The 27,364-nt window shown below is 39.2% G+C and overlaps 1 protein-coding gene across 3 annotated transcripts in view; it reads right to left on the minus strand.

The window, feature by feature from the left end:
- Nucleotides 1-27,364, minus strand: part of CACNA2D3 (calcium voltage-gated channel auxiliary subunit alpha2delta 3) — a 1,508,837-nt gene that overhangs the window by 181,931 nt on the left and 1,299,542 nt on the right. For all 3 annotated transcript variants that reach the window (XM_073592282.1, XM_073592284.1, XM_073592285.1), the window contains 2 exons: nucleotides 15,184-15,245; nucleotides 10,421-10,465 (listed from right to left, as the gene is read on the minus strand). In XM_073592282.1, coding sequence (XP_073448383.1) covers nucleotides 10,421-10,465; nucleotides 15,184-15,245 — 107 coding nt within the window. The remainder of the gene's footprint in view (nucleotides 1-10,420; nucleotides 10,466-15,183; nucleotides 15,246-27,364) is intronic.

A 27,364-nucleotide genomic window follows, 5' to 3' on the forward strand; every position in this document is an offset into this window, starting at 1 on the left:
AAAACTATGATGATGAGATTTACCTGATAAATAGGGTGTTGCTAGATCCCCGCCGCCGCTGGAAGATTCTGCGACAGCTGTCCCATGGATCCAGAGGATGGATCCAGGGACACTGCTGATGACTCTGCTTTATATGCCCAACTGGTGGGAGGGGACACCGCCAGAAGGGTGCACTTCCCCCCTCGCTAAGATGGCGCGCAGTCTGGCCTGGTCCCCGGATGCACAGCACAACCCCACCACCTCGGCGGAGTGACATCACGTGTCGGGTGTCCACCAATACGCATGGGGGAAGGAACCTACAAGCAAAGAGCTACACCTCTGGGCTGCTGGCCACAGCCCAGGGGGAGGAGCAGGAACAGAGCCTGCACTGTCCTTAATGACATGACGGCAATCCCATGGCAGGAAGAACCTAGGGGTGGCCGTCATGTCATCTTGGGCAGTGCAGGCTCGGTTCCTGCTCCTTCCCCCTGGGTTGTGGCCAGCAGCCCAGGGGTGTAGCGCTTTGCCCGTAGGTTCCTGCCCCCCTGCGCGCCGGTGGATGCCTGACGCGCGACGTCACTCTGCAGAGGAGACGGGGTTGTGTGTCCGGGGACCAAGCCGGACGCACGCCATCCTTGCTTATCATGAAACTACGAAACTGCATGCAGGTCATCGGTATTAATATGTAGGTGTATTTTGGAATTGGAACACAATAACAAAACTTTATATGATCATTAGGATGTTTATAATTCCTTTCTGCTTAATTTTAGAAGTGCTCCGTTCTATTAAAGTACACACCCCTGGGGAAAGAAAGACATATCTGAAACGCGTTGGGTGTTCTCCATGGTGGTTCTGCCGTGGTGCTAGACATGACGGTAGTCCATAGTATATGTAGAACTGTTTGCACCTGTGTATTTTGTACATTGTTAACCCAAATATACACCAGCCTTTAATTGTTTTTAATGATTTTTCCAATAAAACTTACATTGAACTTTTAATATTTCTCTGACAAACTATATTTCTATCTGATTTAATTACTGCTACAGGACATTAAAGTCCCACTAGGGGATTGTTCCTTTTGTTTCTTCTATTTACCTGGGATGTTGGCCTGAACTAGACATCGATCATGCCCTCATCTCCCATACTTCCTAGAAGTACGCCCAAATGATGTGGGATCCCTTATTTAAAGGCTCCCTTGTTAAGAGCCCGTCTGAACTCTTTTGGCATCAAATCAGATACTTGGCTTCCCCAGAGAAAACAGAGTCTCTAAGTGGACAGTTTCCAGTAACAGACTCCCCTTCCAATGTAGCATTGGCACAGTGCCACCTACAGGGAAGAAAAATACCTCCACTTGCTTAAATACTTGAATAGATTTTCTTTTTTTTATGCCTAAGGGTTGACTTACTAAAACTGGAGAGTACAAAATATGGTGCAGCTCCACATTGAAACAAATCAGCTTTTTTTTTTTTTTTGTCAAGCTTAATTGAACAAGCTGAAGTTAGAAGTTGATTGACTACCATACAAAGTTGCACCAGATTTTGCACTTTTCAATTTTAGTAAATCAACCCCATAGTGTCACTTTAATACACATAAATCCTGAGCAAAGCCTGAGCCTCTGGCCACATTATACAGCAATAAAATTAACAAGGATTACATAACCTCCTGGTGATGCAGAAGTCCCCTTTAAGTACACACTGATTCCTTTGTGACCACTGAGTAAATGCAAGTAGCAAATACATATTTTTTAGAAACCTGTGTGTACATAGTTTAAGTTAATACTTGTAGGTTACAGTTACCCAGCTGTGTATAAAGCTGGTCATATATGGATTGAAATTTGGCTGGTGCAGCAGGACTTGGACAAATTTTGACCCATGTATGGGCAGGCTGATTGTACAGCTGCTATAGCCAGCAGCCCTAATTAGTGTATTCTGATGGCAGGGAAGTCTCTCCGTTGCAGTATTGGCAACTGTCAGTATTTTTACTAGCAGCCAGTAAAAAGTGGGTACTTTTCTCCTGACAGTAAATGCCAGTGACAGGAAAAGGTTGGCAGTAAAAAATATGGCTGTGACGCTCGGCTCCGGAGCCAGCCAAGACAATCCGAGGGCCTGCTACAGTGTGTTGGGGTGTCACCAACGGGGGCAGGTCTGGCAGAGGTGGTGGTGATTCAGAGTGTCATGTGATATCATGGCGCTAGGGAGCCGAGTGCTGTTGGATTGGAGTGGACTGAAGGGACCATGTGGCTTGAAGAGAGACTGTCACTGTAACTCAGGAGGGGACGTGTCGGTGAGATGTGTCAGTGTCATTGTGAGAGTCAGTTTCATGTGTGTGTCTGCCAATTTTAATTTCTTGCCACTCCTGAGTTCTGTCCCTGAGCTACTTGCTTACTATATCGAAAGTAAAAAAAGGAAATATGTTTTTTGCCTTAAAATCTACCTTACATTGCTAATTGCATATTGTACTTGTCTGTAGCCTAAATACTGAAATTTACACTTAAATCTGTCATTTTGTAACTTTTGAAAATGCCAGTAAAAACGTGGCTGTGCCAGTAAATTGTGGGTGTTGTGTCAGTAAAGTTCAGTCTGGTAGGTTAGCAACACTGCTCCGCTGTAAGGATACAATAGCTCAGAGAGGAGGATTCCCCCATCCATATATTCGATGTCTCATGGGTTGAACAAAAAAAAAGTTACTAATCTATGGGCTGCTTAAAGTGGTTCTAAAGGTAGAAGGTTTTTTATCCTAAACTTCTTAGCGGTATTCCCGAGTGTGGCTCGGGGTGCATTTTCAGTACCAAAAGCGGTAACCCCGAGCCACACTTGGGATCGCATCGCAGGATCCAGGCAAAGTTACCTTGTCCCCAGGATCCTGCGATGTCTCTCCGCTGTGTGTGCAAGCCATGTCCTCCGCCGGATCTATCACAGTGCCGAGCTCCGTTCCCTGCGAGCGTTGCGACGCATGGGGATGGAGCACAGCGCCAAATTCAAAAAGTTAAAAACACACAATACAAACAGTACACTGTAATCTTACAGATTACATTACTGTATGAAATTATTTCACCTCCCTTTTGTCCCTAGTGGTTTGTCCAATGCCCTGCATGCGGTTTTATATTATAAATACTGTTCTTTCTGCCTGGAAACTGGAGATTGTCCATAGCAACCAAAAAGTGTCCGTCATCAAACACTGAAAGTAACGACAGTGACAATTCTGCAACTGAGCAAATTTCAATGTTTTTGATTTGATTACATTATTGAATCATTTTTATTATTATTATATTATTATTTGTTATAATTATTTATAGTTATTTATTATATTATAATTTATGATTTCGTGTTTCAAACTTTATCATACCCGGGATGTCTACTAGACTCTTGGTGGACAGATTTAAGTGTGTTATTCCTAAGAATTACAGGCCTATAATACACCAAGGCGGTTATTTACTAAAGGCAAATCCACTTTGCACTACAAGTGCAAACTACAAATGCAAAGTGCACTTGAAATTGCACTGAAAGTGCACTTGGAACTGCATTTGCTGTAGATCTGAGGGGGACAGATAAAAAACAGCATTTTAGCTTGCACATGATTGGATAATAAAATCAGCAGAGCTTCCCCTCATTTCAGATCTAACCCTCAGATTTACAGCGACTGCACTTCCAAGTGAACTTTCAGTGCAATTTCAAGTGCACTTTGCACTTGTAGTTTGCACTTGTAGTGCAAAGTGGATTTGCCTTTCGTAAATAACCCCACAATTCCATGCAAAACAATGTACTGCTTTGAGCATCAAAAATCTGACATAATCATACCGCCAGGTAGGTTAATGAATGGACACACAGAGCAGCGGCGCGGCTCAGTTGCCCCCATACCAAAATGGTTGCTGTGGGGGCACTCGGCAGGATGGAGGGACCCAAGAGGAGGAGGATCCGGGCTGCTCTGTGCAAAACTACTACACAGAGCAGGTAAGTATAACATGTTTGTTATTTTTAAACAAGCAAAAAAAAACAAGACTTTAGTATCACTTTAAGTGACTGGTCTTATTTAACAAAGCCTATCAGTTATATTTCAGATATATTTAGGCCAAAGGCCTCATAGTACAGTGCTTTGTGCTATACACCACCTGGAAAAATGAAATCGATATCAGATAAAAATCAACCCACTCCATGCCCTCAAATCTGAATCACGATCAGTAAATGTTGCATTATCACCTGATTAATGCTGACAAATAAGGATTAACGTAAAGGATATAATTACACATGATTTGTCCTAATCAAAACTAGATGACAAGCAAAAGACAGACAATACCATTAGAGGGGACGGATTTGCTATGTAACAAGATCCTTCTGTTACGACAAGCCTGATAACAGAACAGAGGACATATAGTACACACCTGTAATGTCACCTACATTATAATAGTCTCATGAAATGACCTTTCTGCACACAGTCACTAAGGCTATACTCAAAACTCTGGCTGTAGAAGCAACTTATAAAATTACACTGTTTAGAAAAATCTACTTGTCAATCTCGTAGTCGTTCATATTCTTTAAAAGATGTAAAGTACACCTGCATTAGCTGCACTGGGCTGGCAGTCTGAACACTGCTCCCGTGTGTGCAAAGTGCACATGTCTGTGAATGTGATATACATGCCACACCATGTGCCTGTCCTTAACTTTACTGCTTGAGCAACTTGAAATTCCTATTTATGTTTCCACTTCATAAGTGGACACGTGCACAGGGGAAATTATGTTCCTTCTGCCCTCCTTATGATATGATGGGATCTGGCGATAGGGTACTCATGCAATGAATTGTGGGCGACGGGAGGAGTATCCATGTGTACCCTATACCCAGAAGTACCAGGTATGATTTGGGGATCTGGTGGTGGCCGATCAAAGGGTTAACTGTGTGCCTAACCTGTGTTTTCTCACTGTGTGGGATGTGTTTGATCCTTATTTCTGCTTAGCAAGAACACAGGATCAATGCCTTCACTACTGACAGAATCTTCCTTATATACATAGGCGGATCGCCGTTCTGGCTCTCTGCCTAATGGTCGGAGGGTGCCGGCGGACATCGAGTCCTCGGTACCCAGAGATCAGCATCCGCTGTGTCTAATCACAGTGGGAGCGGGTCTCTGGCAGTGAGCATGCACGCCCCAGACCCAGATGTGTCGTATCACGTACTAGGAATGTGATCCGGCGCAAAGCGGCCGCCCTGCCGCAGTATATGTGCGGTGGACAGTCGTAAAGTGGTTAAGCCAGGGACACAGCAAAAATTAGACCGGTATGGGCAGTTGAATTACAAAAGAAATAGAATATGTTCACTTTAAGGGCTCATTTACACTAGCAGTTGGGGGACAGTAAAACCCTGCCGTTGAGCTGTGCTTTTAGACTCCCCTCTTAGGCTGCATACACACCTCTGCCAGCCGAGAATGCCCGAAAAAAACATGAAAAACACATGATGCACTTCACAAACGCAGCAGATGCAAATTTTTCCATAAAAAATAGGTGTATCTTGATTTCCCATCCTCAGGGGGGGGGGGGGTGGCCCCCTCTCCCGACACAGCTAGATCCCTTGAGGGGGGTGTCATCTCTTCCTCCGGTTTATGAGGTTCAGATAGATACCTCATCAAGGTCATGTGGGATTTTGCTGTATACTACAGACTCTCTGATAACTATAATTTGTAATTGACTGTTGTGTCTCAACGAGTTTTTCTGTACCTGTGTCACCATGTTATCTTTCATATACTTAATAAAAAACTTTTGAAAGTAAAAAAATAGGTGCAAAACTCTATGCCTGAAAAGGTGCCGGTAGCATCATAGGGCAGCCCATTCAAGTGAATGAGCTGTCCTATGTGTGTTGGCAAAAAACACACTCAGAGGATGATAGGTGTAAATGGGGCATTAGCTGCAAAGGTAATAGTCGGGAGTGTACACATGAATTGCTGCAGTGCTTTGCTTCCAACTGAACTTGACCCATTTAAGTGAATGGGGCTGCACTGCAAGCGCCCTGCAACCACATGTAATGTACGTGGTTGTGGCGCACTAGCACGGGGATCAAGAGGTTAAAGCAGGCAATAAAGGGGGTGATACAATGCCTCCTTGCCGTCTGTCCGAACACAGATCGCTCTTCAGAGAGCCCCATTAGTGTGAATGAGCCCTAAAAGTGAATTTTCCCTTTTCTTATTAAATGAGGGGAAATGCCAAAATATCCATTCGTAGCCAAAGAAAATGTAAAAAACAGGATTTTCTTTTTACATGGTGGAAGTCAGCACAACTTTCCCTTAACTCACTGAGCTAAGTGAATTCTAAGGAAATTCTCTTTGTGAGTAAATTCCTTTTGTAAGTGTTGTAAGTGAAATGTCATTTACAGTAGATTATTGAATTAAAGTGGCTGTAAACCCATACATATACCCAGTGAAGTGATGATACACAGAGATGAAAGAAATCCTCCTACATAAATTGGACCTGTTTATATGCAGCCCCCTGTCCTGTACAGACTTGTACAAGACACAGATGAAAGGATTTTTCTCAGCAGCAGAAAACAGCAGCAGGAATCTGCCGTCACACACACACTGCAGAGCTAGAGCACTGAGCTAAGTGTAATCTGAGAGCCAATTAGAGGAAAGTGAGGGTATGAGTCATCTGCTGTGTGCTGGAGGGGAGACAAGGAAGCTGAGATGTTGGCTTAATCCATTAGGAGTAAGTCATGCATATAGGTGAGAGAGGAGAGATCAGAGAGGAACCAGACTTGGTGCTTTGGATTCAGGTTAGTACACACTATAGTGGGATGTGCTCTGTTCATTTTTTCATGTCTGAGGTTTACAACCACTTTAAGCTGGCCACAGACTAGTAGATTTTCAAACACACATTTGCACAAAAATACTCTAGTACATTCTTTACAGATGTTGTTTGAAAGTACTTTAAAAAAGTTTGCTTTTAACATTCGTTTTTGGAGTGAATGGACCTGAACACAAACCACATTCACTGTTAGAAGTTTGCTCATTCAACAAAAAATTTCCATCCTGCACCTTCAAATGTTCATGTTACTATGGTTGAAAATAAACAAAATATTTTGAACAAACTTCTATTATTTTTGGCCAGATTTAGGGTGAAGTTGTGCTGACTTCAATTACCCAACAAAGAGTGAGCAAAATCCTGATGATATTGAGTGTTTTTTGCAGATTAAATTTTAACTTTGTTTCACCTTTTTATTGAGATAAGTGAAAATTCAGCTTGAATGTGAAAATGCGTTACTCCTTTGGTAAATCAGAATCATTGTGTAGTGTGACTGTTACTGTGCCTACAGATGTAAAGTGAACCCATCATGATAAAAAGCATGGTAAAGTGGCCACTGGAATAATGGGCAGGTAAATACAGCTGCCTGCACATACCTTTGTTGGTTGTCACAATTGCCCCATGAGCAATCAAATCTAATATGCAAATTCTGATACCTTCTGCAACATCCTGACGAAGGCCCATGCTGACTCCTCATCGTGGGGCTCTCTATTTAACTCAATTCCTCTCCCATTAGCTCTTTAATCAAGAGATGGCTGGCAAGGAAGCTAAAAATTCTGTTAAAATGCTAATTGGCAGCTCTTTTTGTGGCCAGAAGAGCACAGGTTTTTGAAAGATGGTATATCAGTAGTGTTGTCAGTTGCATGTAAAGCTGAGTACACACGGGCCAAAAAATCGGCCAAAAACGGTCAGTCCGGCAGGAGCTGGCTGACTTTTGGTAGGTGTGTACAGCTCCGCATTCCACAGAAACTCACAAATGAGCATGCTAGAAAACCAGCATCTGATCAGCACTGGCAGCCAATGGCTGCCAGCGCTGATCACTCTGTTCTGGCGGGAAGGGGGGCAGTCCCCCTGTCAGAACACAATAACTAATTGCCATTACCAGGTGAGATCGCCGCACTAACATCGGATGTCTTATTACGACGATCTATACATTTTTGTTCGTTCAGCCCGCTGAATTGAGTGAAAAAAATTTATCGTGTGTAACCAGCATTAACCTCTATCTGGATGCGTCAGTTTGCTGGCCAACAGTTCACATAAGAACAATGGCTAAATATTGTTGTGTAAGAGATGAGTCACCACTGTGCATTATTCAGCTCTGTGTTAATTTATGCTTGAGCTATTGAGGTCTCTATGAACCCACTGTGTGCTGAGTAGGGAGGAGCTCTGGGTTCAGTTCCTCATCTAGGATATGTGTCTGGTGTAAATGAAGGGAATCCCTTTCCGTTTTTTTGTTTACAAACAAAACAAAGCTGTTGGGAGCCTTTACTTACCGACACTTTAAACAGCATTATTTAGTTTTGTAAATGTCAGTTTTGCTATCGTAGGATGTATACATCATACAGATATGCCAATTCATAGGCAGTTTAAGGACAATTCTACATAGTCAGTGCTGCCCTTTAAGTATTATTAAAATTGTTGCTCCTTGTCAGATAGAATTTAACATTTCTTTTGGTTTGGTACATGTTCCCCAGGGAAGTGTCCAACCCTCCTTGCCATTTCACCATCCCTTGACTATTAACAAGTCCATAAAAGAAGTCAGCACTATGGCAGGATCTTCTATACAGATAATTTATTAGCTCATCAGGTTAAAATTGGGTTGAAATTTAACCTGACGTGCCAATAAATTGTTACAGTATATGTACAGAAGATCCTGACATAGTGCCGACTTCTTTTATGAACTTGTTACTGGATGGCTTACAGAGGTGAGACTTGGAGCACCGATGTCTCTTATATGTGGATTGGGTGAGGGGCTTAAGCGCTGCCTGTTTAATTCTATCCCTTGCCTATTAGCCTAGAAATAATGTTTTTTAACCTTTGGCTCCCTTTGACTTCAATGGGGTTCAGATTCAGAATCTGAACTTCAGTAACCCATGTGAGTTTAGCTCATCACTAGTACTGACTATAATAAATAGAAGAGAAAATATGATCAAACTCACCATGCATTCCCTTTAAAGCATTTCGGGAATGGGAGTTTACCTCTAAATAAAATATGTTCTTCAGATAATTCTCTAAATAAAATACGGTCTTAAGATAATTAAGGAGCAAAGTTAAAAGCATTAATGTGTCCAAAGTGAATACAATCTTTCCAATCTGCTCATTAGATGACATCAAAGGAATGAAGTAGTTGTGCACTGGGGTTATTTTACTAGCAGTCAAGTATTTTCTCTGTAATTCTGAATGCAATAATTAAGGACAGATGCTCCACTTGTTGCATTCTTTAAGCTCCTTGGGGCCTATGTATCAGGAGTTGTGCAACCATGTCAGATCCTCACAAATCACAACGCACAAGTCTGTCTGTACTAAATGGTACTCAATGGCAAAGAGTCTGAGTCAGTAAAGCTGTACATGCGGAAACACGTAAGAGCATGAAGCATAGATTGGGGTGAAAGATGACTATAGGCTGAGTAAAAAGGGGCATTAAGGGGCCATTCAACCATGTCTGGGAATGCCTGTATTTCTAATGATTTTCAACTTTCAACTTTTGTGTTTCACCCTGCAGTTGTCATTTTCATTTATACTTTAGAAACCGGATGGCTACTATTGAGTGATAATGTCATGAGTAACAAAAAATTGCTAGGATTAGAGGAAAAAGATGCCAAGAACATGGTAGAAATCCAGGGCAAAGCAGGAACAGAAACATAAGTATGAGGTAAGAACAGACAGTCAGGAGTTTATCATGTTGTCACCTGCTGGTAAATTGGTGTGCTGGGCCAAGAGTTCCCGGTTTTCTCTAGGATTGCCTTGGTTTGGTTGGTGAACAGTTTTGCAAATTTTACTCAAAGATTGTAAACTTAAAAAAAACCCTATTGAAGTCTATAGGGGGTGACTCTTGTTCTAAATTCTGCCCATTTATAGGGCTAATAATCAAGCTATCATCAAACAAAAAGCATGGGAAGCCAGGCACCGCCTTTAAGAATGTGTATCAATGACAAAATTAAACATTTCTCTCCCTACACAGAATTATCAGCTTTCCCTAACAGATCCAACACACACTGGAAATATGGCTGCTGTGACCCTATCCTTATAAAAGGGGGCTGGGTTATCCATTCCTTAAAATTCCTTAAAATCATTGGCTCTTGTGATTCATCTGAACAAGGCTATTCACTGCATCACAGTGTGTTCCTTATTGCTGGTGGCAAACCTGCAAACTTTTGCCCAAAGATTGGCGAATTGCAAACCTGGCAAGCCCATGGTAGCGGCTAACCTGTACTTCATGCTAAGTCTTATTTGTTGAAGGTACAGACGGTAGGTACAGTATCTGAGATAGGGTTTTGGTTGGATATGCATAAAACCTCTTACTAACACTTGTCACCTGCACTGCAAAACTGTTAAAGTAACATTTATGCTATCCTGACATGCTACTATTCCACTTAGCTGCAAGTATTCTTTATTTGACCATAATTAAAGAAACACAAATTTAACATTTAGAATATACTTACGTCATCATCACAAGTTCTGGAACATTTGCCATCTAAAGATGCACACTGAAATCATAAGAAAAAGGTAATATAACTTTTCTATATGCTGTACATAAAACACATAAAACATATGACAGTCTGAATCCTAAGCTTGCCATGCACCTTACTCAAGTTTTTTTTGAAAAGCTCCAAGTATTAACAAGCTGCCTGCATCCAACAATACTCAAAACACTTTGGCCACCTATAGTATCAATACACAAGATGAGGCTGTTGCCTGTATGGACAGTTAAGTGAGCCAATGTATGTCCATGTTTAATAAATCTCCAGATACATTCTCAAAGTCCCTCTCTGGGCAATACTAAACTTTAAGGCCATTATTTATATATTTTCTTAAAATTAAGTGAGTCTCTGGCCCAATATAACTTTGTACATCAGGATTCTAGTCGCCACTGACTGTATATGTGTTCTAAGCCAGTGAATGACTAAATATAAAGTAGTAGTAGTAATAGTATTTAGGTGCCTTGACCTGCTTCATCTTCAGTTATTTTTCCACCAAGCAGTAAAGCAAGGATTAATATGGCATCCCCTACAAATCAACTACAGCTCTAATTTTTCTATCCTTACATTAGGCTTCTCAGAGTGAAATTAAGATATGTTGGTGGAGCACTGAATCAGGATTTTGGAAGGTATTTAAATCTGTTGATATTTTAGATAAGGGGGTGTTCTCTAAGATCCACTGGGTCTGAAGAAGAGGTCCTCAGATTGCTAGTAGGAAGTTTGGTAGGGTGAAGAGACAGCCTAGTGCCTACTATGTTGCTAGACTGGCAATATTTATTCAAGCCCACATCTGCACAAGCCCTGATAAAATGACAAATAAAAATAGAACAAGACTCTTAACCATACATCTGGTACTCTCTTTACTCTACCAATATTCCCAAAGCCTAGGCACAAGTCCAGGTTTTTCCTATAGCAGAACCAAAAGCAATACAGTAAAACCTTGGATTGCGAGCATAATTTGTTCCAGAAGCATGCTTGTAATCCAAAGCACTTGTATATCAAAGCGAATTTTCCCATAAAAAAACTCAGATGATTAATTCCACAACCATTTATTCATAAGTGCTTCAGTTTATAGTCCATATAAAAAAATTATAGCAATGTGATAGGTTGTGTAACCATAAAATGTCCATCCACAAATGGCAGCCTCCACAAGGGGATTAGAAGCAAAATCCAACAGGAGCTACAGAGTATTAAAGAGAAAAGAGGCACCTCTAAGTGTAGCAATATGGTTATATTTAATGAAGGTACAACATTTAGCAACTCACATGGTTGATGATTAAAACAGGCAGATCTAAGTATGCAGGCATCCGGGGTAAAGCTGTCCACATAGACTGTCCTCCACACCGCCGACTCTCACTGCTGTCAGTCTGCAATCGTGACCAGGAAGACTACCCTGCAGTAGAGCGATCTGAAAGCGAGGCTTGAAGCGCTCGTGGAGCGCAGCACGGAAGGGATGACATCGATGACATCGATGGTGTGGAGGATGGTCTATGTGGACAGCTTTACCCAAAAAGCCTGCATACTTAGATGTGCCCCTTTTAATCATCAACCATGTGAGTTTCTAAATGTTGTACCTTCATTAAATGTAACCATATTGCTACACTTAGAGGAAGTTGTGACATGACGATACTTGTATATCAAGACATCGCTTGTATATCAAGTGAAAGTTTATTTTAAAATGTTGCTTGTCTTGCAAATGCTCTCAATCCAAGTTACGCTCAAACCAAGGTTTTACTGTATTGGCTTTAGGTCCACTGCTCTAAGCTACTGTTAAAACACACATCTGTCAGCAGTTGTGGGCTTTGCCATTTTAACATCCACCCCCACCTCCCAGTTCTGTGTGAGGCAGTAGCACCGATTGTCTTTTCAGGCAGAGGCAACCAAACGCTGTCTCACAAAAATCCAGTGCAAACAAATTGAAGTGAATACAGCAGTTGGTAGAACCTGGAGGGAGCGCACAGTGGCTGACAGGTGTATCAGTGCTCTGTCTGACTTTTCTCTAATTATGGCAGCAACTTGGAGTAACAGTCTTCAAGTTAATTCTCAACCTTAGGGAATACCAAGATGGTCCAAGCCCATATGATAAATACAGTCTTTCTAGTGTGTTCTAAACATGCTAATGTTGAGTGGGGTTTTATCCATAACTATTGTGTGATGGAAATATATCAGCTTGTTCATTCCCAACATCAGTGCCAACATATTGCAGTGCACGGAATGAAAACATTAAAGGAACTTCTTCATTAGCAGACAAAATATGGCTCAATTTCACAAATGATCATTGTGAGCTCTCTTCACTTTATGAGACAATGAATCAGTAAGAAGATTAGAGCATGGCTGTAATCTCCATCTGTTAGACAAAGTTTGATCCCATCAAATACAGTTCAGAATATATTAACATCTGGAGATTTTTATTTTTACAGACAATTAATTATTCATCCCAGCTCATAACTAAAAGTATTTCATACTCAGACAAATACAAATGTATATGTATAAGAAGGTCTCTTATGAGAGTCTGTCATACAGACAGCTCCATTCTGTTATTTGCATGCAATGTTTCAGGTACAGTACAATCTTTTCCTTAGAGGGGATTTATACATTAATCTAGAGGCAAAGAGGAAAAGGTCACCACTAAAAAAGGTGTGGAGATTTAACTCTGTAAAGCACTCATATACTCTTTTACATCTAACCTCTATTACATCTCTCATATCCACTCTCCTATTATGCAACCTGTGTTAAGACAAAGCTACTGATTGGTTAGCTTCGCCTAACCACCCAACCAACAAACTTACCAGTCAGAGGCTCAGCATGAGCACATTACATGCCCTCTGAATGTATCCTTGTTAACACCAACCACCAGTTCTGTTCCTTGACTGGCAGCCAGAAATCATGGACCAGATGGTAGACAATTATCAGAAATCTACAGCTTAGATAATAGCACAGTGATAGGGAGTTTTCCAAGAATTCAGATGAAACTAAGAATTTAAATCCATTTAATATTTTGAATACCTATGGTTTATAATGTTTTCCATGTTATGAAACTTGTACTATAGAACAGAAAAAAATGGCAAATTGACTCAATAATGAAGCATTTATTGAGGTGATTGCATCACAATCCACTTCCTTTGAACCTGGGCGGGCCCCTTTTATGAAAGATATATAGGACTGAAGTACTTTTGCTTAAAATGTATCAACGCTACAGATGCCACCTTATTGCTTCTGGTTTACTGATCCTGAGATAATACCTGGTTTCACCACAGCTTCAGCATTAAGTGTTAAGTGCAAAGCAACAAATTAAATCCATCTTGGCTGATGTGACTTCAGTTAACTGAATTCTGGTTGGTTAGTGTGCTTTGCACTTTGAAACTTGCAGTTTTCATTGGATAGGTCTGATAAAATCCACTATTCTCCTTCTCAGTTTAATCTAAAGATGATCTATCCCTTCTCATTCCATTGAATTGACAGAAGGACCCTCTTGACTGCAGCAACCAATTGGAATGTGTAATTTCCTAAATTGAACTAGAAGAACATCAGCAAATATAATTGGTATCTGTGAGCTACACTTCCATTGTTGCTCTGCACTAGGAATCTCTAGGACTACAAACTGCAGTTTCTCTGGCTTTTGGGGTTTCCAAGAGTACCCTTAAGCATTAGATCATAAAGTTATTATAATAAACTGGCATGTCTTCATTTTTGAGGTTAGTTCTTGGGTTTATAGGAAGTAAGGCTGGCCATAGATGACCAGCAGGCTGATGAAAAATAAATAAAAAATAACAGATTCCCCCATCCAGACAAGTGGGGTTGATGGAGGAATCCTCCCCACTGAGACATTATATTCTGACAGCAGGATTCCTCAGCTGTCCGAATACACTGATGGTGTTGCAGCCACCAATCGCAAAAAATATTTCCAACAAGCCCTTTCGACAGAAGTCAACTGTTGGATCGACTATTGTTGAACAGGAGTGGGCAGATATGGATCGAAATTCAGCTGGCCGCTTCTCAACCACCAAGTTTTGCTCCCTCTATAGCCAGCTTAATAGGTTTGCTTTAAGACCTTTATACTGTATGTACAATCAAAACTTCCCTTTTAAGTTTTATAGAGTGGGGGAGGGGTAAGAATCTCTGTTGCATTTTTATTGCTGTTTACGCTGGGCTGACTTAACCCCTTGAATTGTCTTGGGGACCATAATCATCAAAATGGAAAATACTGAGAAATCCAAAATTTTACAGTTGTCACCAGAACTATAGTTCAAAAGGAAATCTTTTAATGGGGACACTATTGCAAGTGACAACTGTGTAATGGGGTCACCCTTTTAGGTACCAATTATCCTAATGCTACACAAACAGCAAAATATAAACTGATGGGATTTACCCCTTCCTTACTCTGTCTAAAATGAAAAAAAAAAAAAAAAAGTTTTAACTATTCACACATTTAAATGCTGCACAAAATAGCTTGCACAAATAACAAAGTAAACCAGACAAATTATATTCTGATTGATTAAATATTGTAATTTCTTCAACTGTATTTTTGTCCCCTGTTTAAACCTGACCGAGAAACAAAAACCCCATTTCTTTTGGCTGGATTTGGTTACACAGAAATTAAATGAAGAATTGATGATATCATGAATCATTTGTTTATCACATGAATACTACAATGAAAGTAAGAAATGTGAAAAAAAAAATATAAAAGTGCAACAATAATGTAAGATCAACATCTGATTCTAAGTTACCTGTCTGCTGGCAATTGAAAATTTTCTTTGGAAAAATTCAAGCTTCATTTGGATTCCGACAGCTGGAATAAATTTAAAGATTCACTTTAGAAGGATTAGGAGAGACATATAAAATGAAAGAAGAAATCGTTCTCAAACCCTATAGATGTTGCCAAGTAATTAGAGATAGTTATGTTCATAACATTATTACGAGTATTTTTCCTCTGTGGTATCGATAAGCATATTTACAGTCGTCTTCCAAAAACAGGACATTCAAGTACAAAATGCAATCTGTGATTAACTTTAGGTGAACTGAGGTATTCTAAGGAAGGGAATATTTTTTAACTGTTTGTCATAGGTTTTAGGTTTGAGTTGTAGATACTCCTAGGCTTACTGTATGTAAGAATTATGTTCTTTCAGCTTGTCAGATATATTTTTTTTTATGTGTGCAAAGGCATTTTTTCCTCTGTATGGTTTTGCATACTTTATACAACCAATGCCATGCCACTGGCATTTGGAGAAGTAATGAGACTTAACTGAGTATTTTGGAAGGTGTACATACAGTTAATCAGTCAAAATTCTCATCAATATATTTGTCCTACCCTTCAGTACCATTGATTCTTAGGGAATCTCCTTTTGGACTCCATAGTATTGCAGCCTGGTAAATCGATATGTAAAGCTAGGAAGTGAAATTGGTCAATGTCATTTTGTAGGCTTGCACGTTTTTAAACTGATTAAAGAGTAACTCTTCCTCTCCTTCTTTTTCATTGCAGGTAAATAATGGATTCCAAGCAGAAGCAACAAGCAATCATTGAGTTGTTGACAAAGGAGGGGTGAAGGCTATCTGGCTTGATGGTATAACACTATGTGGTTTGTCTTCAGTGCTGGTTTCCCCTTCCTTAAACTCCTTCATCCATCTGTGCACATTGTTCTTGTCAATGTGTCATCTCCGTAAACATTATGTAGCCTTCTGTGGGTGTCAGACAGCCTGCGCCCCTTTTTTGTCAAGAACTCAATGATGGCACGTTTCTTCTGCTTTGAATTCATTATTTACCAGCAATGAAAAAGAAGAAGAAAAAGAGTTACTATAGAGGAAGTGTTGCTCTACCAACACATGAAAGTTGAATGACCTATGTAAGTTAATAAAAAGTTATTGCCACTTTTGCAGTACTTTTGGTACAGCCCTCATTTATATACACACAATCTTTAATCACAAAAAATACCTCAGTGCACAATAAAACATTACTATTTCTGGCAGATAGGTATGGTCATTCACAGGACTTGTTATGAGGAAAGAAAACTCCTATTTTAATAAAGTCTGATGCATCCCACCACCGAGGCACTTTTTACTGTTTATCCTATCAAGTTCTGTGGGTGCACATATATGTTTCAAATTATGTTGTATGTGTAAAAATTGAGTTTGAGCTACTGAAGTGTGGAAACAGACTTTTTTTTCAGCAGAGGAGCTAAGAACATAAGTACACATGATGCAAAAGGCCTCCACCTGCTGGATGGAAACGCAAACATGAAATATTCATTGCTATTCACCTGACCGAAACAAAAAAAAAAAACTTTTGTAGTCCTGAACATAATGGAGCATAATTATAGTGCATTGAATTTGACATTAGTGAATCTTCTTTTATGTTTTAATTTACAGTGATTGATTCACCAGCAAAAAATGTTTGGTCAACTTTACTGCCCTATAAATATGTTCCTTAGAAAAGGATAGCATGTACAAAAATGTGAAACATTCCCTTTAACAAAGAGGAGAAAAAAGGAAAGGAAATGTTTAAATAATTTGTTTCTCTCCAATTTAGTGGAGGAAGATGGCGACAATTCAAGCCTCTGAAAAGAAAATTGAATGCTTACATTCATACATGAACATTGGCGCCAAAGATAAGAGAAAAACGACTCCAACAGAAAAACAAATCATGTTCTAAGTGTTGTTTTCAGCAAAAGAGGTTACATTATTTGACAGAGCCTAGACAATGCTTGCACTTTCTACATGTTCATCTATATTCAAACAAGAGGATATCAGGACATATGACCTTATCAAGATAACCTTAGTGCATATAAAAAACTCTGCAAAACACAAACAAAAAAAAAGGAGAAAAACCTATTAACCCGTTATAACTGTCTCTAATTACCAGTAAAAACTTTTCTTTTCAGGACATCAAGTTTAATAGGTGATCAACATGAAATATACAGTTCTGAGAGCTGCTGAAATGACTGCTGCTTCACTTTCCACTGATTATCTGCTGGGACTGCACAAAGTTAATGCACCAGAGCTTTCACAGTTTCATACTTCATCCATTGAGAGTGCAATATAGGTACAACACAGAGCTTGTGCTATGTTGTCAGGCTGCCATGTGTACTCTTTCATTTAACCATTTCTGTTTTACCCAGATATATTTTTTTTATTCTGCTCAATAAAAATAAATGAATTCCAGGCATGATATATTTTTTAATAGGTATATCGGTCCAGCTTGGATCAATTTGACTAGATATATATACCTGGCCCACACTGACTCTCCATTATTCAAAACTATTGCTAAATGGTGCCTGTGCTGAGCGGCTCATATCCTGTATTCAGAATGCAGCAGGGCAGTCGCTTGGCACAGAACCTGGAAGCTAGTGGAGTTCTCTGGAGTAGCAGTGTCTATTTCAGCGATTTCCAGCTTCCAAGGGCATCGCCCAGGGATGGTATTTGCATAGTTACATTGGTCCAAGCTTGACCAATGTAACTTTGTATTGAATATCTGTAGCGGGCGGCCCACTTTTTTCTGCTGCCTTGTCAAGCTGGTACGCAGGCTCTCCTGAGGGAGTGAGCGAGACTGTCAGTGTCTGTGGTGGATTCCCACCCCCTCTCCTTTTTTCCTCCTCACTGACTTACATAGAGCTGCTCACTCTGCACCCGCCTCTGTGTCCCTATTGGCAGGAGGAGGAGAGCAAATTATAGGAGCAGTTACAGGAGCCAATCAGAATGACTTTAACAAGCAGAAGCACCTGCAAAGGATTCTGGGATATGTAGTCCCTATCACAAATGGCCCCATAGTCTTGTATGTCGTAGGAACTACTAAGACCAGCATGATCTGGAGAAAAGGAACTGGAGACTTCATCTTGCTTATCTGAGGAGATTTTCAGTCATGATGAGGCAGGGAAGAGACTGGACCTAGTGGAGAAGTGTTGCTTCCTGGGTCAGTCCACAGCTCCTTTACAAGCTCCACGGCCGGTTGGGACATCCAGCCTGAGAGAGGGGGATCCCAGGTGCATATCCAGGTGCATCTACACCAACGTCGTGAGGCGCTCCAGTGTGAGGTGACCAGTCGGGTCACCAGAAGAGCCTGCCTGTTTCAGGACGTTCATTTGGGCCTTGACCACAGGATTGGTGAGAGGACACTTTCCCATTTGCAAGAAAAAAGGACACTGCACACAGACAGAGTTACTTCACTTTTCCCACACATACCAGAACCTGGGTCTTATTGAAGCCCTGTTAAGCAGTCACAGTGTCTGCCTTGTGATCCTGACACTGCCAGCATACCACAGTTACATTTTGTCAAGTAAGAGGCCTCATCTTCAGGCCTCTGTATATGTGGTGGGTGTGCAGGATAGTTTATCTTGGAAGTTAAGCCATTAAATGTTGATTTGAGCAAAGTGTTTGTAGTAGGGCCTGTGGTGTCAGGAGACAGAAGAGAGAGATCTGACATAAGAGAGGGTCATTCCTCTTCTCCTGCCTGGACTCATAGAGCCAATTCATGTAGAGGTAATCAATTTGCTATAGAATTGCCACTGCTGAAGTGTTTGCCTCTGCTCTTGGGGTTATTCTCAGGTTTGTAATCCCCCGAAAGCAACCTGAATATAGTATTGAGCTATATTGCTCTTGATCTCAGTTATTGCCTTCAAGCTGCATTCCTTGAATATATACTGTTATTGTCTGTTATCCTTTTCCACAGAAATATTGCAGTAAAGACAATTTCTGTGTTTTATCACAACATGTGTGGTTTCATTGGTCCTTGCACTTACACTATTACCAGGTGTGCCAGAGGGGCTGAGGCTATTCTAGGGGTTGAGAGGCAGAGTACAGAACCAAACATACTTAAGCGGCTCTTGCAGGGGTAGCGATACATATCTATACCTCAAATTCTTTAAATCGCATCTGTGTTTTCAGGTCACCCCATCCCCATGTCAATATACAGTCAATGTATATAATTCTAAGGGTAGCCACAACACTCTATGTTTGAAATAAATGCCCAGGTGCTCACTTACAAAGAAATCCATATAAATCCAAAACTGGTTTGGAGGCACTCAGGGGTCTTGCAGAGGAGAACGTTTAAAACAGCAGTGTTTTTATTGTCAACATTTCAATGAAGCTCAGTCCATCTTTCTCAAGAAGCTCAGTTCATCGAACTGTTGACAATGAAATGACGCTGTTTTGGATCTTTCTCCTCTGCAAGACCCGTGAGTACCTCTAAACCAGGTTTGGATTTATACAGTAAATATACAGTATATATATTTTATATATATATATTTACATATATAAAAAAATGTTCAGTATTTCGGTTCCTTGTTGAAGTGTTTAATTAATGAATTGAATGAATGATTAATGAAACAAAGCTTATTTTAACAAAGAGCTTAACACTATAGTTGGATTATTTTTTGTCTCTATTCCCTACACAGTTTTTGGTGGGAACATCTAACACAGAAGAAGGAAGCTGTGTGTTGCAGAGGTCATATGCAAGTGAAGACTAGTGGTTACTCTGGGTAACTGAGCACTCTTTTGTACTTGAGGCAATTTTGGTTTGGTGATTTTAGGAGTATTTTTTTAATCACCTTATTGGTAGACACTATGCTATAACTGGATATTTTACATCATCATAGACAAAAAAAACATAGTTCTGTAGAGAACAAAAAGCACTAATATATTGTTCATGCATGGATAGCCATAATGTAGGTGTGACCAAAGTTTTGTAGACTGTAGAAGCCAATCAGCCCAAGTAATCCACAGAAATGTTAAGCTTAAGACAGACAGCATAAATATCAACCATATAACATATAAATGGACACCATCTGAGTAAAAGGTTGCTCCAATTATGTATAACATTGTGTATTTGCCTTTTACAGGCTGAACAATCAGCTCATTTTCTCTAAAGAAAACTGTCAGCTGAACATGGTTTTGTTAAGCCGCTTCCTCATCTTCAAAGTAACTTTAACCCGATCACAGAGGTCAACAGCATTTCAAATTTGTTCTACAGATCAAAGGTAAAATGTAAACTGTCATTTTACCCTTTATGTCAAACATATGGGGTATTGTGCATGTATTAATGCCCCAGTTATGAAGATATTTTACTGGATTCCTTTACAAGACTGTGTCTTTCTTCACCTCTTTTGCTTGGTGCAATAACGTGACATGACCATGTAGAATGGGGAATCAAGCATTGTTTGATGCAAATATCAAGCTGGAATCTAACAGGGCAGCCCGTTAGATGTAATGTTTACCAAGTGCTTGTGTTTGCCAAGCTGGTGGGACATATTTAGGGAGGCAAGATATGGATCTTATGTGGCCAAGTGCTTAAGGAGAGGGAGTGTGTAGTTTAAGTAGATGATATACAGGTGAAGAAATACATCTACAAACATGTCTACCTAAATGGTGACTTGAACCTAATGATGGTACCTTTAAATGATGTTTGTTATTTTTGTATGATCTCTAAAATACCCATAATGGGCAAATTTAGATAGGAAAAAGGGCTAGTGTTAGTGTTGTGTTTAGGGATTACCTCTTAAAGTACACTGCCTAACTGTTAAACCTACAAGACCTTTAACATGATTGAAATGCCAGCAAATACCTTCAAACACCTTATCAAGCATATCATGAACCCAGCTCCAAAACTTGTGTTTATAAGTCCCAAGTTCCTATGATTGACACATAAATTAGGAAAAAAAATACTGGTAGAGTGATACCTTTCTTTTTATAAACATTGGCAACAAGTCTTACTTTTACCTGCCATTCCAGTAAAAAACCTGCCAAGTTGCAGCCAAGCTTTCTATTGAATTTGTGAGCTTGTCTGTCCTCTCCAACTGCTTGCAAGTTCGTACTTCGTACTGACTCTGATTTACAGCCTATCTGGCTAATAGAAAGGTGTGGGAGAGAAGGTGGCAAGCAAACTCACAGCATGACTAAAAAACACCATAATGTGCATTTTCAGGTGCCATAATTTTGAGTTTCATTGGGCTTTGAAGTGTTTGTTAACCCCCCCCCCAAAAAAAACAGATCCCGTTCCCTTAAAGCAGCTTAAACAGCACAGTGCTTGTGCTGTGTAATTTGCCCCCCTCTAAACTGTGAAAAACTTGGCTGATCCTGCCACTTCCTGTATTCCCCTCTCTGTGCTGACCACGATTATCAGGGCTGCTGGTCCCTGACCACCGTGGTCAGTGTATGTCCCTCTGTCATCCCCAGCCCTGCTCTCCCCTCTCCCCCCACCCCCTATTCCTTGCCTGTCAGCTCTGTGTTCTGTGTCTCTGTCTCCGCACCCCCCACCCCAGCCGCTATTAGCACAAATAAAAAACTTACAATGGTCACTGCCAGTTCCTCTATTATAGGCAGGCATACCACACTGTGTACGTCTTTTCTAAAAAACAGGATTGTAAATACATTTTTAGAGCTATCTTCAGGCCCCCCCCGGCTGACGTCACAGGGAGATCTCGATCCCTCCTGCAGAAGCCATGTATTGGAGGTATACAGCGGCCACGAGTAATGTGACTGGCCTGAAGATTGCCCTATAATGGTACTTACAATCCTCATTTTTAGAAAAGACTTACACAGTGTGGTATGCCTGCTTTTAATAGAGGGGCTGCCAGTAACTTATCCTTTTGAGTTAACAAACACTTTAAGCTGTTTGAAGGTATGTATGACACTCTTATATAGTATTACACTTTGAAGGGATGCTATTATATTTTTAGGTGCTGCTCCACTTTCTGATGAAGGTAGAGTAAGTGGTCCCTTTATATCACCAATTTCTCCAAGATAGGTAGTGGTCATTTAAAATTTGGTGCAGAGTATTCAATGCTCTTCTACACTGATAAATTGATGTGATATAGTGATATCTATCAACATGTGCCTTAAATTTGATTTCAGGCAATATTAAGAACATTAAGATAAACGGTCTACTGTTGCTTCTTAAAGATTTGAGAGAGTAAGATCTGGTTACTGTAATGGTGGTCTAATGCAGTGGAAATCTTTTCATGGGAGATAACTTCAAGCTTAATTTGGTTTAATTTATTTTCATGCCAAAATATTTCTACTGTGAAAAATGCAACTTCGATCATCAACCTCTTTTAATAATAAATAATGAATGTGTTGGTCTGACACTGTGTAAAACAAAACTAACTTATGACATTTTCTTTTTTAAATTACAAAAATGTAATAATTTGGAATCATTGAAACAAAGGCACAGTACACAAAGTAAATATTTTAAACTAACAAGCAATCATGTCACATGTAGTCTGCATTCAAAGAAATGTAAATTCTGCATTCTCTACCAATTTCTCTTCTAAAAATGGAAAGAAAATTCCACATTAAAAGCCAAGTTGGAAAGAAATAGCCAAAGAACAATTGCTTCTTGAAGTAAGACACCAGCATTTAAATCATTTGAAGATGTGTATCCTGTCCTTTCATCACTGAGAGGGAAACATGAATCAGAAAGAGCCGACATTTCCTCAAAGAAATCTGGGAATCACAGGCCAATCTACAACAATCTGGCACTGTCTGTTGTCCTCCATAATAGAATGGCTTGGACCTCCGCAGTCCAATCCTAGCTGAAAGGTGCCCCCATCTGTCATCTGTAGAGTCTTTTAAATGTCTAACACTGCAGTTTACAGTAGTTATGAATAAATGTAAAGTATATACAGGCATACCCCACTTTTAAGTACACAATGGGGTTTATTTACTAAAGCTGGAAAGTGCAAAATCAGGCTCACTTCTGCATAGAAACCAATGGCCTTCCAGGTTTTATTACCAAAGCTTAATTGAACAAGCTGGGGTTAAAAAGCTCATTGGTTTCTATGCAGCAGTGAGCCTGATTTTGCACTTTTCAGCTTTAGTAAATAAACCCCATTGTGTACTTAAAAGTGGGGTATGCCTGTAATATGAAATCATGAGATGATGAAAACAAACCTACGGGTTCAAAAGTGACACTTACTGTCCCCTAAAGAAGAGCAAAGGGGCATGTTTAGGAACCATGGCTGATTTTTACAGTGAAAACCTGCAGGCCAAAAGCAAAAAAACTATATGTGTATGTTAAACTTAAAGTGATACAAAAGCTTCATTTTTTTTTAAATTAAAGTAATAAACTCTGCTCTGTGCAATGGTTTTGGACACAGCAGCCCCAATCCTCCTCTTCTCGGGTCCCCTGCTGGCACTCCTGGCTCCTCCTCTTCAGCAAGTGCCCCCATACAAAGCCTCTTTCTATGGGGACACTTGCGCGGCTTGCTCCCAATCTGCCCTGTCTGACAGACAGGGCAGCTCCCCCCCCCATTCCCTCATCACAGAATTTGATTGACAGCAGCAGGAGCCAATGACTCCAACTGCTATCAATCTGCCCAGTGAGAAGGGAGAGAGCAGAGAGAACCTCTGTTCTCATGCACATCAATGGATCGAGATCAGGCTCAAGTAAGTATAAGGAGGGCGAGGGGGGATCCTCTGGCACAGATGATTTTTTTACCTTAATGCAGAGAATGCATTATGGTAAAAAACCTTCAGTCTTTACAACCACGCACAGGTTCACATTAAAAAAGTGAATGATGGATAATAGCCAGTGTCTGCAAGATTGCTGATTGATGTCTCCTAATTCCAGAGTATTCAGTTATTATACCATGACGGAACTACAATGCACTGCAGGCATTGAAAATAGTATTTTTAGTACCTAGATGAGGTAGTCCACATTGTCAACATACAGTAAATTACATTGTATTATATTTTGCAATAAGTCCCAACTACTCCGCTACAAGGCTCCCTTCACTGCTCATCCAACCAAAGGATGCAGGCTCTAAAACAGTCCAGGATCTGTTAACATCAGAAGAAAACAAATAAAAATGAAGCCGGTCAACTTCAAAGAGTCCAAGGTACGTTTAGTAGTATTAACTACTCCACCTGAAAATCCACCTGAAGTTGAGCAGCTCCATTCTTGTTTGTCAAGATTATATTTTGTAAGGAAAATCGACATCCCTTGTTTTAACTTCCATTACTTAGAAGATGAGCTGTAAATAAAGATTTATAATACATTTGTCCATATTTCAAAATCTACTAAACATTTCATTTTTCACTGCAAGAAGCTTCTGCCTATGTTTTTGGCATCTCTGGAGCTCAGTTTTAATTATCCAGCTTTATGACAGGTTCACTTTAAGACAGAACAAGTGAATAATAATGACTAACCATTTTTGATCAACGTGATTATTTTAATAATAGTTTTACTGACTTCTCCTTAAAAGGCCATCAATGTTCCTGCCCCTCTAGACAGCATTATGTGTCTCATTTGTATGTCTCAACTCTCCTACGAAAGCCTACAGACCCATTAAAAGTGCTTAATCCCAAAACTATTGTTAGATTTACCCACAAATCATGGCTCAGATGGGAAAAACTAATTGAAAGACTTTACACTCATCAATCTTCATTTATTGCAGTTGCATGTAGTATCTCTGAGACAGATCATCACATATCTCGAGTGTGAAGTAAGCTGGCAGTGACCTTATATGTAGTTAGTTTAAAAGTTCTCAACCCACAACTCAATTCCGAGGTTACATTATTAACCACATCAGATGGTGCATCAAATCTACAAGTAAAAAAAATAAATAATTCCATCTGTAAAATGTTACACATGTAAGCTCTGGTGTGTTACACAATGCATTATGTGGATGTACATAAATATCTATGTTGTCATTGACCAAGATAAGAAGGAAGCGGTCATTGCTACAGATGATGACTGGGAGCTTAGTTGTTCATAGACAGCCACCTTAGGAATGAATTATATTCTGTTAATTAAGTCTTTCTCATAAGCAATGGATCAAAACGATCATGGGAACAAATCATCTTTAGTCCTTATTCAACCAACTGCAGACGTGGACATAGCACACAGCTTGAACTTATTGATCTATAAATAGAATGATGCCTTCCATAAGACATCTCAGTTCTCAGGGTAGCAGCAATATTAAATAAAAACTATGACGACTTGAGATCAATTTTATGTTTTTTTTAGTTGACGTTTTAAAAAGTTATGTTTTATGGGTTTTTTTGTTTGTTTTTATCATTTTAAAAATGATATCATTTAAAAAAATGATTTTTTGAACACTACTGTTTATCCAAAAGCAGTAGTAATTGTCCGTTTTCAGGACAGCACTGTACGAAAAGTGAAGCATCCCTGCCCTGACCTAATAATTAGTGTGTAAATTTCAGCTTGAGTTATTGATCTCTGCAAACAATATGCTTTTTACAACAAGTGAGCAAAATGTTTTTTTTTTTTTTTATGGTCGACCCCATTGCTTCAATATTGACCAATGTGTTATCCCAGAGTACATTCCAAAAATGTATAATGTTATATGGTGCATGTGCAATGTGATCTGTTCTTGACTGTAGTGTATGAAAGTGTCCCATACTGCTTTTTCCTGTAGCTTTCTTTATAAAACAAAAATAAATCAGTTAAATTTTTTTTTTTTTTAAAAAACAGAAACTCCAATTCCTTTGAAGATTAAATAATAATAGGCTTTTTCAAGCTTATATGCAAAAAAAAAAAAAATATATATATATGTATATATATATATATATATATATATATATATATATATATATATATATATATATATATATATATATATATATATATATATATGAAAAACTAAAAAAAGAGGCAGCAGCTATGATCTAATAAATAATTTTTTACTTCATTAAAGATTATTTGAATACTGAGTACAGTAAACTGGATGGATACAGCCCAGAAGCCACAAAATGTAAGCCTATTCATTAAGCTTGAGTCTGAGTTTAAGAGGCTGCACACATTATAAGAAATCTTCGCAAGGCTTAAGAAAACAAGCAAATATTTAATCTCTATGCTTAAAGAGTCAAACTCAACGTTTGCCCAGAATATAACCTAAGCTCCATCAACTGGAACTGCTCACCCCATATATAAATATTATTCTGTGTCGCATCTGCCTAAGTCTTGTTCAAACAAGACGATATTAATTAAACCCTTATATAGCTAGAAAGTTGTACTCCTTTCAGTTTTAAGCCAGATATGTTTAGTGAAGTCCTTTGATCTTATTTTCATTCTGTTTTTATTGAGTGTTTTTTGTCTAAATTAAGTTACAGCATGCAGAAAAATAAGGAGGGCCAATAAGCAGGGAGGAAAAATTATACCATTGTGGCTTGTACCATGTAGCGCTAACATTTTCTTCAAATGTTTTTACTTTCTTGTTAATATAGAGGTTGTTTTAAAAGCTCTTTACTGTGGCAACTAAAAATATTTAATTAAACATGTTAGTACTTTTTTTTAGCTGCCTACTTGCATTAGTATTACTGAATATTTATACTTAAATTATTATCAATATGCCTCTTTTTACACGTATTGATTGTAACGCCAAAAGGCATACCATGAATATTTGATGTTTTAGTCCAAAAAAGCTGGTAGGGTGTGAAAGAGTTTGCTGTTGGGGATTATTTTTCTAACTAAAAGGCTTTGACTGTCCACTTGACCTCCGGAAGATTTACCCCCTTTCATGACCAGACCATTTTTTGCGATACTGCACTGCGTTACTTTAACTGGCAATTGTGTGGTCATGCAATGCTGTACCCAAATAAAATTTATGTTCTTTTTTCCCACTAATAGAGCTTTCTTTTGGTGGTTATTGATCACCTCTGTGTTTTTTTTTGCGCTATAAACAAAAAAAACCCAGACAATTTTGAAAGAAAAAACAATATTTTTTACTTTCTGCTACAAAACATATCCAATAAAAAAATAGAAAAATCTAATTTCTTCATAAATTTAGGTCAATATGTATTCATCTACATTCTTTTGGTAAAAAAAAAATCCCAATAAGCGTATATTGATTGGTTTGTGCAAAAGTTATAGCGTTTACAAACTATGGTATGTTTTTTATTTATTATTTATATATTTATTACTATTTTTTCATTTGATTAATTTATTTTTTACTAATGGCG

Source organism: Aquarana catesbeiana, linkage group LG07, assembly GCF_042186555.1.
Source record: "Aquarana catesbeiana isolate 2022-GZ linkage group LG07, ASM4218655v1, whole genome shotgun sequence".
Taxonomy (NCBI): Eukaryota; Metazoa; Chordata; class Amphibia; order Anura; family Ranidae; genus Aquarana; species Aquarana catesbeiana.